General features: G+C 54.5%; 1 protein-coding gene across 1 annotated transcript in view; it reads left to right on the top strand.

Moving 5' to 3' along the window:
* GCAT (glycine C-acetyltransferase) overlaps positions 1-12,938 on the top strand; it is a 76,632-nt gene extending 63,694 nt beyond the window's left edge. Inside the window, exons 7-9 of the mRNA XM_032980627.2 lie at positions 933-1,104; positions 5,332-5,453; positions 12,714-12,938. Coding sequence (XP_032836518.1) covers positions 933-1,104; positions 5,332-5,453; positions 12,714-12,865 — 446 coding nt within the window. The 3' untranslated portion in view covers positions 12,866-12,938. The remainder of the gene's footprint in view (positions 1-932; positions 1,105-5,331; positions 5,454-12,713) is intronic.
* Positions 12,939-13,856: the final 918 nt, after the last annotated feature.

Raw genomic sequence — 13,856 nt, 5'->3', positions numbered from 1 at the left:
TGTGTACACTGTGTGTGTGTACACTGTGTGTGTACACTGTGTGTGTACACTGTGTGTGTGTACACTGTGTGTGTACACTGTGTGTGTACAGGAGGCTACACCACAGGACCTAGCTCACTAGTCTCTCTGCTACGTCAACGTTCACGTCCTTACCTGTGTGTGTGTACACTGTGTGTGTACACTGTGTGTGTGTACACTGTGTGTGTACACTGTGTGTGTACACTGTGTGTACAGGAGGCTACACCACAGGACCTAGCTCACTAGTCTCTCTGCTACGTCAACGTTCACGTCCTTACCTGTGTGTGTGTACACTGTGTGTGTACACTGTGTGTGTGTACACTGTGTGTGTACACTGTGTGTGTGTACACTGTGTGTGTGTACACTGTGTGTGTACACTGTGTGTGTGTACACTGTGTGTGTGTACACTGTGTGTGTGTACACTGTGTGTGTACACTGTGTGTGTACAGGAGGCTACACCACAGGACCTAGCTCACTAGTCTCTCTGCTACGTCAACGTTCACGTCCTTACCTGTGTGTGTGTACACTGTGTGTGTGTACACTGTGTGTGTGTACACTGTGTGTGTACATTGTGTGTGTGTACACTGTGTGTGTACACTGTGTGTACAGGAGGCTACACCACAGGACCTAGCTCACTAGTCTCTCTGCTACGTCAACGTTCACGTCCTTACCTGTGTGTGTGTACACTGTGTGTGTACACTGTGTGTGTGTACACTGTGTGTGTGTACACTGTGTGTGTGTACACTGTGTGTGTACACTGTGTGTGTACAGGAGGCTACACCACAGGACCTAGCTGACTAGTCTCTCTGCTACGTCAACGTTCACGTCCTTACCTGTGTGTGTGTACACTGTGTGTGTACACTGTGTGTGTACACTGTGTGTGTACACTGTGTGTGTACACTGTGTGTGTACAGGAGGCTACACCACAGGACCTAGCTCACTAGTCTCTCTGCTACGTCAACGTTCACGTCCTTACCTCTTCTCCAACTCGCTCCCTCCGCCCGTCGTGGCGGCCGCCTCAGCCGCCCTGCGGATCCTGCAGAGAGACTCAGCGCTGTGTGGGACCTTGAGGAGCAACACGCTGTGGTGAGCTCACCACTCACCACTCACCAGGACACTCACCATGACACTCACCATCACTCACCACTCACCACGACACTCACCACTCTCACCACGGCCGCCCTGCGGATCCTGCGGAGAGACTCAGCGCTGTGTGGGACTCTCAGGAGCAACACGCTGTGGTGAGCTCACCACTCACCACTCACCACACTCACACCACTCACCACTCACACACCACACTCACACACCACACACACCACACACCACACTCACACACCACTCACACCACACTCACACACCACACACACCACACACCACACTCACACACCACTCACACCACACACACCACACTCACCACACACCACACTCACACCACACTTACACCACTCACACACCACACTCACACACCACACTCACACACCACACTCACACACCACTCACACACCACACTCACACACCACTCACACACCACTCACACACCACTCACACACCACTCACACCACTCACACACCACTCACACACCACTCACACACCACACTCACCTCGCTCGCTAACCAGGTTGAAGGGGGCCGTCACCCCCCCCCCTCCTTTGGCGTCAATGATGAACTTGCGTTCATATATGCTGCACTATCACAGCGGCGGGGGGCTGGGGGCGGGTTTGCAGTGCAGTGTAGTGGTTAGCGCTCCGCTTCGCGATGAGCTCGGCTGCCCGGGTTCGATTCCCGCTCACGGCCAACACCGCCAGTGACGATTTTCTGAACCGGTCCTGGGCCTCGCCTAGGTCGGCTTCCGCGTGTGTGTGTGTGTGTGCGTGCTACTGGCGGAGCCAGGAGATTGAATCTCAACCCTCGGGGCTCCTCCGAAAACAACGAAAAGCCGCTACGGGTGGCCACGTGGAATGTTCGAACACTCACTGCGGAGGAGAGGCTGCCGCTCCTCTGTCGGGAGCTGGACCGGTACCGCCTGGATCTCCGCGGCATTCGGGAGGTCCGGTGGACCGGCTCTGGATCCTGCCACCATGAGGGGTGGACAGTCCTCTACTCGGGGCACGAGACTGCCAAACAACAGGGTGTGGCTCTTCTTCTGAACAAAATAATGAAGGGGGCGTGGGAGCGTGGCGGTGAGGTGTGGGAAGCTGTAAGCCCCAGGCTATTTTGGGCTCGCCTTCCCATCAACCGGAGGCGAGGGATGGTGGTCGTGGTTACTTATGCCCCCACCGAAGACGAACATCCGTGGAGGGATGCAGGCAAGGCCGATGAGTCAGATGCCTTCTATTACCTCCTGTCACAGGTGCTGGCTAAAGTGGCCCCTCGGGATAGAGTCATCTTGTTGTTGGGTGACTTCAATGCCCGAGTTGGTCATGATGCTGGCACCTGGTCTGGAGTGATTGGAAGGCATGGGCCAGATCAGCTCAATAACTACGGCAGGAGGAGGCTACTAGATTTTTGTGCAGCCCATGGGCTTGTAATTACCAACACGCTGTTCCGGCATCGGCGCATCCACACAACATCATGGATGCATGCCGGGTCCAAGCAAGAACATCTGCTGGACTACATAGTGACGGACCAGCGGATGCGAGCCCATGTCCTTGACACCAGGACCTACCGTGGAGCTGATCTACCCTCTGACCATCGACTAGTCATCTGTAAGATGCGCCGCCCATTCTTCCACTCCGGTGGTGGGTGTTCACCCGTGACCCCATTCAAACCTAAGGTGGCCTGGTCTCAGCTCGCTGATGAAATTTGCAAGCGAGAATTTCATCATCGCTTGCGGCTGGGGTTGGCATCGTCCCCCATTCCTCCTGATGTCGAGGGTAAATGGGTGAGGTTTAGTACTGTGATTCAGGCACCTGCAATGGCTGCTTTGGGTACACGGTCCAGACCTCCTCAGAGACCCTGCCTGACAGAGGAGGTGTTCAAGCTGGCTGAGAAAAAAGCGACAGGCCCACTCTCATCGGCTACAGCATCCCACGTTGGAGAATGAGGAGGCTTACCGCAGCCTTCGCTCGGAGGTTCGGAGAGCCGTGAGGCGCTGCAAGGATGGGTGGTGGTCGCGGGTTGCTCAGGAGATGGAGTCTGCCTCAGTGGCCCGTGATCACACATCTCTATTTAACTCCATCAAAAAAGTAATCTGCAGCGCCACACCTATTACCATCATTAGGGGAAAAAACGGTGATCCAATTTCCGACCCCCGGGAACAGGTTTGCAGATTTACTGAGGATATCTGTGAAGTCTGGGGGAGAGGAAATCTCTCCACATGGAAAACATCGTGGGACAAAGTGGGGATGACCCTGCTGAGGCTGCGGTGCCTCAAATATTGAAAGAATTCACCCCCTGTGAGTGAATGTCTGAGGTGCCATCTGTTGAGGAAGTACTGAAGGCGATCCAGAGTCTGAGACCAGGAAAGGCACCGGGCAGAGATGACCAAGCAAAATGCTGAGGGATGGTGGCGTTTGTGCACAGACTGCCCTATATGACATCATAACAACAGTCTGGACCACTGGACAGGTTCCGCAGGATTGGAAGGATACCCTGGCGGTCCCCCTCTTTAAGAAGGGGGACCGCACAGACTGTAACAACTACAGGGGCATCTCACTCCTCAGTGTGCCGGGAAAGGTCCTGGCAAGGATTATTCAACATCTCCTTGCCAGGCACGCTGAGGAGAGGCTTGCGGAGCCCCAATGTGGTTTCAGGAAAGGACGGTCCTGCACAGATGCCATATTTTATCTCCGTTTGCTACAGCAGAGGTCTAGGGAATTCCAACAAGACCTAGATCTCTGCTTTATTGACCTGGTCAAGGCCTATGTTACCATCAGTAGGCCTGGGCTCTGGGTTGTTCTTCGTGCTTTCGGAGTCCCTGACCCGCTGCTCACGATCATTAAGGACCTTCATGATGGTGAGCAGGCCCAGGTAAAATTACGTGGCCGGGAGTCAGAGCCATTCCCTGTACACCTTTTGGTGCGACAGGGATGTCCTCTGGTTCGAACATTATTTAACATCTATTTCGACCACGTTGTTCGTGAAGCCTTCAGTAGCTGTACCGGAGGAATTTCCATCTGATAGAGATATAATGTGATGCCCGGGTACGGTCAAGGGATGGCTCCCTATTGGTCAACCACGGTATGTATGCCGATGATCTGGTAATTTGCGGCTCACTCAGAGGAGGAGTTGGAGACGCTGCTGCTGAGACTGGAGCGTGCCACTAAGAGGTGGGGCCTTACCATCAGCCCCACCAAAACTAAGCATCTGCCTGGGTATTTTGTACCATCAGGCACTCCACCCCCACAACTCCCAATCAGTGATGGGGCAGTTGTGGAGAGAGTGGAGAGTTTCCCATACCTGGGCAGTGTGCTCATGACCGGCTCCGGTTTAACAGCCGAGGTCTCACTCCGAATCAGTCGAGCGGCAATATCTTTTCACCGGTTGCGTAACGCTGTGTGGAAGCTACCTGGTCTGTCGCTCCGTACGGAGCTTCAGGTCTTCTCGGCCACGGTCATTCCCTCCCTTCTCTACGCTTGCGAAACGTGGATCCCCTTAATGGAGCATTTTCGCCGGTTGGAAACATTTAGGCTGGCCTGCCTACAATCCATCCTGGATTTAACCAGGCTGGATTGTGTGAGGAGCTCACAAATCCTTGAAATATCTGGGCAAGGTCCCATCGGTGAGCTCCACTGGCAGGCAAGGCTGCGTTGGCTGGGTCATGTAGCCCGCATGCCCAGCCACCGCATGCCAAAACAGCTTTTGTTCGGCCGGACCCAGGGGACTAAATGGGCGCGGCACGGGCTAGAGAAGAGATAGAGTGATGTGGTACAGGAGGACGTGGAGCTGAGTGGACTTGCCGATGACTGGTACCAGCGGTGTCAAGATCGGCCTCTGTGGAGGAGGCTCGTGAAGGACGCTACTGGGCAGTTGGAGGCAGTCGCCCTCCAACAACAACGGAGGGCGGATGAGCGACGCTCACAACAACGAGCGGAGCGCCGGGTGGCTAAAGCGCAGCGGGTTGCCACAGTAGGGGGGCACAGGTGGTGCATCAGCCAGTCATCTCAGTCAGTCGACCCGTGGCACCTGCTGGGTCTGCCCCGTGACCTCCTGCCAGCGGGCGTTCGACACTTCACGTGGCCTCAAGGTGCACATAGCCTGGTCACAAGCGTCGTGGTGACGTCACCGCCCACTTAGTGGCGAATGGCGGTTGTTGTTGTTGTTGTTGTGCTACAGCGCGTGTGCTCCCGTGTGCGTGATGCTGCTGCTGCTGCAGGTTCCGCAGTGAGCTGCGAGCCGCTGGCTTCACGCTGGGCGGCGTCGACCACCCCATCTGCCCCGTCATGCTGGGGGACGCTCGCCTTGCCTCCGCCATGGCCGACGACATCCTCCGTCAAGGTTGGGGCTGACTCACCGGGTGCTGGGCTCACCGGGGCTGGGCTCACCGGGGCTGGGCTCACCGGGGCTGGGTTCACCTGGGCTGGGTTCACCATGGCTGGGTTCACCATGGCTGGGTTCACTATGGCTGGGTTCACTATGGCTGGGTTCACTATGGCTGGGATCACTATGGCTGGGTTCACTATGGCTGGGTTCACTATGGCTGGGTTCACTATGGCTGGGTCGCTGGGTTCACCATGGCTGGGTTCACTATGGCTGGGTTCACTATGGCTGGGTTCACTATGGCTGGGTTCACCAGGGCTGGGTTCACCATGGGCTGGGTTCACCATGGCTGGGCTCACCATGGCTGGGCTCACCGGGGCTGGGATCACCATGGCTGGGCTCACCATGGCTGGGCTCACCGGGGCTGAGTTCACTATGGCTGGGTTCACTATGGCTGGGTTCACCATGGCTGGGTTCACTATGGCTGGGTTCACTATGGCTGGGCTCACCATGGCTGGGCTCACCGGGGCTGGGATCACCATGGCTGGGATCACTATGGCTGGGTTCACCATGGCTGGGTTCACCATGGCTGGGTTCACTATGGCTGGGTTCACTATGGCTGGGTTCACTATGGCTGGGTTCACTATGGCTGGGTTCACCATGGCTGGGTTCACCGGGGCTGGGATCACCATGGCTGGGATCACTATGGCTGGGTTCACCATGGCTGGGTTCACCATGGCTGGGTTCACTATGGCTGGGTTCACTATGGCTGGGTTCACTATGGCTGGGTTCACTATGGCTGGGTTCACTATGGCTGGGTTCACCATGGCTGGGTTCACCGGGGCTGGGATCACCATGGCTGGGATCACTATGGCTGGGTTCACCATGGCTGGGTTCACCATGGCTGGGTTCACTATGGCTGGGTTCACTATGGCTGGGTTCACTATGGCTGGGTTCACTATGGCTGGGTTCACCATGGCTGGGTTCACCATGGCTGGGATCACTATGGCTGGGTTCACCATGGCTGGGTTCACCATGGCTGGGTTCACTATGTCTGGGTTCACTATGGCTGGGTTCACTATGGCTGGGTTCACTATGGTTGGGTCGCTGGGTTCACCGGGGCTGGGTTCACTATGGCTGGGTTCACTATGGCTGGGTTCACCATGGCTGGGTTCACTATGGCTGGGTTCACTATGGCTGGGTTCACTATGGCTGGGTTCACTATGGCTGGGTTCACTATGGCTGAGTTCACTATGGCTGGGTTCACCAGGGCTGGGTTCACCATGGCTGGGTTCACTATGGCTGGGTTCACTATGGCTGGGTTCACTATGGCTGGGTTCACTATGGCTGGGTTCACTATGGCTGGGTTCACTATGGCTGGGTTCACTATGGCTGGGTTCACTATGGCTGGGTTCACTATGGCTGGGTTCACTTTGGCTGGGTTCACTATGGCTGGGTTCACTATGGCTGGGTTTACTATGGCTGGGTTCACTATGGCTGGGTTCACTATGGCTGGGTTCACCATGGCTGGGTTCACCAGGGCTGGGTTCACTATGGCTGGGTTCACTATGGCTGGGTTCACTTTGGCTGGATTCACTATGGCTGGGCTCACCATGGCTGGGTTTACTATGGCTGGGTTCACCATGGCTGGGTTCACCATGGCTGGGATCACCGGGGCTGGGCTCACCATGGCTGGGATCACCTGGGCTGGGTTCACCATGGCTGGGCTCACCATGGCTGGGTTCACCATGGCTGGGTTCACCATGGCTGGGTTCACCAGGGCTGGGTTCACTATGGCTGGGTTCACCATGGCTGGGTTCACCGGGGCTGGGTTCACCATGGCTGAGTTCATTATGGCTGGGTTCACTATGGCTGGGATCACCGGGGCTGGGTTCACCAGGGCTGGGTTCACTATGGCTGGGTTCACCATGGCTGGGTTCACCGGGGCTGGGTTCACCATGGCTGAGTTCATTATGGCTGGGTTCACCATGGCTGGGTTCACCAGGGCTGGGTTCACTATGGCTGGGTTCACTATGGCTGGGTTCACTTTGGCTGGATTCACTATGGCTGGGCTCACCATGGCTGGGTTTACTATGGCTGGGTTCACCATGGCTGGGTTCACCATGGCTGGGATCACCGGGGCTGGGCTCACCATGGCTGGGATCACCTGGGCTGGGTTCGCCATGGCTGGGCTCACCATGGCTGGGCTCACCATGGCTGGGTTCACCATGGCTGGGTTCACCAGGGCTGGGTTCACTATGGCTGGGTTCACCATGGCTGGGTTCACCGGGGCTGGGTTCACCATGGCTGAGTTCATTATGGCTGGGTTCACTATGGCTGGGATCACCGGGGCTGGGTTCACCATGGCTGGGTTCACCAGGGCTGGGTTCACTATGGCTGGGTTCACCATGGCTGGGTTCACCGGGGCTGGGTTCACCATGGCTGAGTTCATTATGGCTGGGTTCACTATGGCTGGGATCACCGGGGCTGGGCTCACCATGGCTGGGCTCACCATCGCTGGGTTCACCATGGCTGGGATCACCGGGGCTGCGTCTGCAGATTTTCTGGGCATTTCTCTGAGGCCTTGTAGGGAGGGGAAATTCCTCGGCATGGAAAACATCGCGGGACAAAGTTGGGGATGGCCCTGACCGCGTTATTAATAAATGTGTCGAAAACCCTCCACAACCCCACACGGCCAATCAGCAAAATAAAGCGTCACCTTGACAAAAGACAAATTAGTTCACTACTTTAGCCCACCGGTGTGTTGAAGAGTGAATCCACAACATTTACAGTTTGAGTAGTATGGCGTTTCGCTGGTAATTACATCCAGCATCATCGGGAGAATTGCCCGAATTGCCCGATGATGCTGGATGGCGGGCTAAAGTAGTGAACTAATTTGTCTTTTGTCAACGTGACACTTTATTTTCGCTGATTGGCCGTGTCGGGTGGTGGAGGGTTACGACACATTTATAAATAACGCGATCTAACCCAAAAACCTTTATTATGAATAATATTGGTCGCGAAAGCCTACGTGTTAAACTGGGGATGACCCTGCTGAGGCTGCGGTGCCTCAAATATTGGAAGAAGTCGCCCCCTGTGAGTGGCTGTCTGAGGTGCCATCTGTAGAGGAAGCACTGAAGGCGATCCGGAGTCTGAGACCAGGAAAGGCAGCGGGCAGAGATGATCTCCCAAGCAAAATGCTGAGGGAGGGCGGCGTTTGTGCACAGACTGCCCTACATGACATCATGCCAACAGTCTGGACCACTGGACGGGTTCCGCAGGATTGGAAGGATGCCCTAGTGGTCCCCCTATTTAAGAAGGGGGACCGCACAGACTGTAACAACTACAGGGGCATCTCACTCCTCATTGTGTCGGGAAAGGTCCTGGCAAGGATTATTCAGGAGAGGCTTGCGGAGCCCCAATGTGGCTTCAGGAAAGGGCAGTCCTGCATAGATGCCATATTTTCTTTCCGTCTGCTACAGCAGAGGTGTAGGGAATTCCAGCAAGACCTACATCTCTGCTTCATTGACCTGGTCAAGGCCTATGATACCATCAGTAGGAGTGGGCTCTGGATTGTTCTTCGTGCTTTCGGAGTCCCTGACCCTCTGCTCACGATCATTAAGGACCTTCATGATGGTGAGCGGGCCCGGGTAAAACTACGTGGCCGGGAGTCATAGCCATTCCCTGTACACCTTGGGGTGCGACAGGGATGTCCTCTGGCTCCCACATTATTTAACATCTATTTCAACCACGTAGTTTGTGAAGCCTTTGATGACTGTACTGGAGGAATTTACATCTGGTACAGATACAATGGGAGGCTGATCGATGCCCGGGTGCGGTCACGGGATGGCTCCCAATTGGTCAACCACGTTATGTATGCCGATGATCTGGTAATTGCTGCTCACTCAGAGGAGGAGTTGGAGGCTCTGCTGCTGAACCTGGAGCTTGCCACTAAGAGGTGGGGCCTTACCATCAGCACCTGCCTGGGTATTTTGCTATCACTCCGAATCAGTCGAGCGGCAATATCTTTTTATCGGTTGCGTAACGCTGTGTGCAAGCTACCTGGTCTGTCGCTCCGCACTAAGCTTCAGGTCTTCTCGGCCACAGTCATTCCCTCCCTTCTCTACGCTTGCGAAACGTGGACCCCCCTAATGGAACATCTTCGCCGGTTAGAAACATTTAGACTGGCCTGCCTACGATCCATCCTGGGTTTAACCAGGCTGGATTGTGTGAGGAGCTCACAAATCCTTGAAAGATCTGGGCACGGTCCCATCGGTGAGCTCCTCCGGCAGGCAAGGCTGCGTTGGCTGGGTCATGTATGCCGCATGCCCAGCCACCGCATGCCGAAACAGCTTTTGTTCGGCCGGATCGAGGGGGCTAAACGGGCGCGGCACGGGCTAGAGAAGAGATGGAGTGACGTGGTACAGGAGGACGTGGAGCTGAGTGGACTTGCCGATGACTGGTACCAGCGGTGTCAAGATCGGCCTCTGTGGAGGAGGCTCGTGAAGGACGCTGCTACTGGGCAGTTGGAGGCAGTCGCCCTCCAACAACAGCGGAGGGCAGAGGAGTGACGCTCACAACAACGAGCGGAGCACCGGGTGGATAAAGCACAGCAGGTTGGCACAGTAGGGGGCACAGGTGGTGCATCAGCCAGTCATCTCAGTCAGTCGACCCGTGGCACCTGGGTCTGCCCCGTGACCTCCTGCCAGCGGGCGTTCGACACTTCACGTGGCCTCAACGTGCACATAGCCTGGCACAAGCGCCGTGGTGACATCACCGCCACTTAGTGGAGAATGGCGGTTGTTGTTGTTTTATCTCTGTGTGTGTCTGTGTGTGTATCCGTGTTTATGTATCTGTGTGTGTGTGTGTGCGTACCTGTGCCTGTTTACCTGTGTGTGTCTGTGTGTATCTCTGTGTGTGTCTGTGTGTATCTCTGCGTGTATTTCTGTCTGCTTACCTGTGTGTGTATTTCTGCCTGTGTATTTCTGCATGTGTATCTTTGTGTGTATTTCTGTGTGTGTATTTCTGTGTGTGTATCTCTGTGTATCTCTGTGTGTGTATCTCTGTGGGGAGCGATAGTGTAGCGGTTAGCGCTACGCTGCGCTATGAATCTGGCGACTCGGGTTCGATTCCCGCTCAAGGCCAACACCAGTGACGATTATCTGAACCGGTCCCGGGCCTCCCCTAGGTCGACTCAGCCTCAAATGAGTACCTGGTGCGGTGTGTACACATCGCCACTGGGGAGACAAAGGCGGTCGGGCGTGGTGCCGGCCACCCACCCCCTCGTGTACCGTTCCGGCCTTCATAGGTGCTCGCTAACAGCACTTGCCCCTACAGTCTGTTAAGGCTACACGGGGGATCTTTGTCTTTGCACCTGTGTGTGTATCTCCGTGTGTATTTCTGCGTGTGTATTTCTGTGTGTGCCTATGTTTATGTATCTGTGTGTGTGTGCGTACCTGTGTCTGCTTACCTGTGTGTGTATTTCTGTGTGTGTATCTCTGTGTGTATCTCTGTGTGTGTCTGTGTGTATCTCTGTGTGTGTCTGTGTGTATCTCTGTGTGTGTATCTGTGTGTATCTCTGTGTGTGTATCTCTGTGTGTGTCTGTGTGTATCTCTGTGTGTGTCTGTGTGTATCTCTGTGTGTGTATCTCTGTGTGTGTCTGTGTGTATTTCTGTGTGTATATTTCTGCATGTGTATCTGTGTGTATATCTGTGTGTGTATCTCTGTGTGTGTCTGTGTGTATCTCTGTGTGTGTATTTCAGTGTGTGTATCTCTGTGTGTGTGTCTGTGTGTGTGTCTGTGTGTGTGTCTGTGTGTATCTCTGTGTGGATTTCTGTGTGTATCTCTGTGTGTGTCTGTGTGTATCTCTGTGTGTGTGTCTGTGTGTGTGTCTGTGTGTATCTCTGTGTGGATTTCTGTATGTGTATCTCTGTGTGTGTGTCTGTGTGTATCTCTGTGTGTATTTCTGTGTGTGTATCTCTGTGTGTGTGTCTGGGTGTATCTCTGTGTGTATTTCTGTGTGTATCTCTGTGTGTCTGTGTGTGTCTGTGTGTATCTGTGTGTGTATTTCTGTGTGTATCTGTGTTTATGTATCTCTGTGTGTATTTCTGTGTGTGTATCTCTGTGTGTATCTGTCTGTGTATCTCTGTGTGTATCTATGTTTATGTATCTGTGTGTGTATCTCTGTGTGTGTTTCTCCGTGTGTATCTCTGTGTGTCTGTGTGTATCTCTGTCTATCTATGTTTATGTATCTCTGTGTGTGTATCTGTGTGTGTGTATATCTGTGTGTATCTCTGTGTGTGTATCTCTGTGTGTGTATCTCTGTGTGTGTATCTATGTTTATGTATCTGTGTGTGTATCTCTGTGTGTGTATCTCTGTGTGTGTGTATCTGTGTGTGTGTGTGTATCTGTGTGTATCTCTGTATCTCTGTGTGTGTATCTATGTTTATGTATCTGTGTGTGTATCTCTGTGTGTGTATCTCTGTGTGTATCTCTGTATGTGTATCTCTGTGTGTGTGTGTATCTGTGTGTATCTCTGTGTGTATCTGTGTGTATCTCTGTATCTCTGTGTGTGTATCTATGTTTATGTATCTGTGTGTGTATCTCTGTGTGTGTATCTCTCTGTGTGTGTATCTCTGTGTGTGTATCTCTGTGTGTGTATCTCTGTGTGTGTATCTATGTTTATGTATCTATGTTTATGTATCTGTGTGTGTGTGTGTATCTGTGTGTGTATCTCTGTGTGTATCTCTGTGTGTGTATCTATGTTTATGTATCTCTGTATATCTGTGTGTATCTCTGTGTGTGTGTATCTCTGTGTGTATCTCTGTGTGTATCTCTGTGTGTGTATCTCAGTGTGTATCTCTGTGTGTGTATCTCTTTGTGTATCTCTGTGTGTGTCTGTGTGTATCTCTGTGTGTGTATCTGTGTGTGTATCTGTGTGTGTATCTGTGTGTGTATCTCTGTGTGTATCTCTGTGTGTGTATCTGTGTGTGTGTATCTGTGTGTGTATCTGTGTGTATCTCTGTGTATCTCTGTGTGTGTATCTCAGTGTGTGTATCTCACACACAGAGATACTGTGTGTATCTCTGTGTGTATTTATGTTTATGTATCTCTGTGTGTATTTATGTTTATGTATCTCTGTGTGTGTGTCTGTGTGCATCTCTGTGTGTATCTCTGTGTGTGTATCTCTGTGTGTGTATCTCTGTGTGTATCTCTGTATCTCTGTGTGTATCTCAGTGTGTATCTATGTTTATGTATCTCTGTATCTCTGCGTGCAGGTATCTACGTCGTCGGGTTCAGCTACCCGGTGGTTCCCAAGGGCAAGGCCAGGATCCGGGTCCAGATCTCCGCCGCCCACTCCGAGGAGCAGCTTCAGCGCTGCGTGGACGCATTCGTGTCCGCTGGGCGGAGACACGGGGTGCTGTCCTGAGACAACTCGTAGAGAGACACGCGCAGAGAGAGACACGGGGGGAGAGACACGGGGGGGAGAGAGACACGTGGGGGGAGAGAGACACGTGGGGGGAGAGAGACACGGGGTGCTGTCCTGAGACAACTCGCAGATAGACACGCGCAGAGAGAGACACGGGGGGGAGAGAGACACGGGGGGGAGAGAGACACGTGGGGGGAGAGAGACACGGGGAGAGAGACACGGGGGGGAGAGAGACACGTGGGGAGAGAGACACGGGGGGGAGAGAGACACGTGGGGGGAGAGAGACACGTGGGGGGAGAGAGACACGGGGGGGGAGAAAGACACGGGGGGGGAGAGAGACACGTGGGGGGAGAGAGACACGGGGTGCTGGCCTGAGACAACTCGCAGATAGACACGCGGGGGAGAGAGACACGGGGGGGAGAGAGACACGGGGAGAGAGACACGGGGTGCTGTCCTGAGACAACTCGTAGATAGACACGCGGGGGAGAGAGACACGGGGAGAGAGACACGGGGTGCTGGCCTGAGACAACTCGTAGAGAGACACGGGGGGAGAGAGACACGGGGGAGAGAGACACGGGGTGCTGGCCTGAGACAACTCGTAGAGAGACACGGGGGGGAGAGAGACACGGGGGGGAGAGAGACACGGGGAGAGAGACACGGGGGGGAGAGAGACACGTGGGGGGAGAGAGACACGGGGAGAGAGAGACACGGAGTGCTGTCCTGAGACAACTCGCAGATAGACACGCCGGGAGAGAGACACGGGGAGGAGAGACACACAGGGAGAGAGACACGTGGGGGGAGAGAGACACGTGGGGGGAGAGACACAGGGGGAGAGAGACACGGGGGGGAGAGAGACACGGGGAGAGAGACACGGGGGGAGAGACACGGGGAGAGAGACACGGGGGGGAGAGAGACACGGGGAGAGAGACACGTGGGGGGAGACACGGGGGGGAGAGAGACACGGGGAGAGAGACACGGGGAGAGAGACACG

This window comes from Petromyzon marinus, chromosome 72, assembly GCF_048934315.1.
Source record: "Petromyzon marinus isolate PM22_M1 ecotype Great Lakes invasive population chromosome 72, UKy_Petmar_22M1.pri1.0, whole genome shotgun sequence".
Taxonomy (NCBI): Eukaryota; Metazoa; Chordata; class Hyperoartia; order Petromyzontiformes; family Petromyzontidae; genus Petromyzon; species Petromyzon marinus.
Note: the sequence above shows the minus strand (reverse complement) of the source record. Positions and strands in the feature narration are given on the sequence as shown.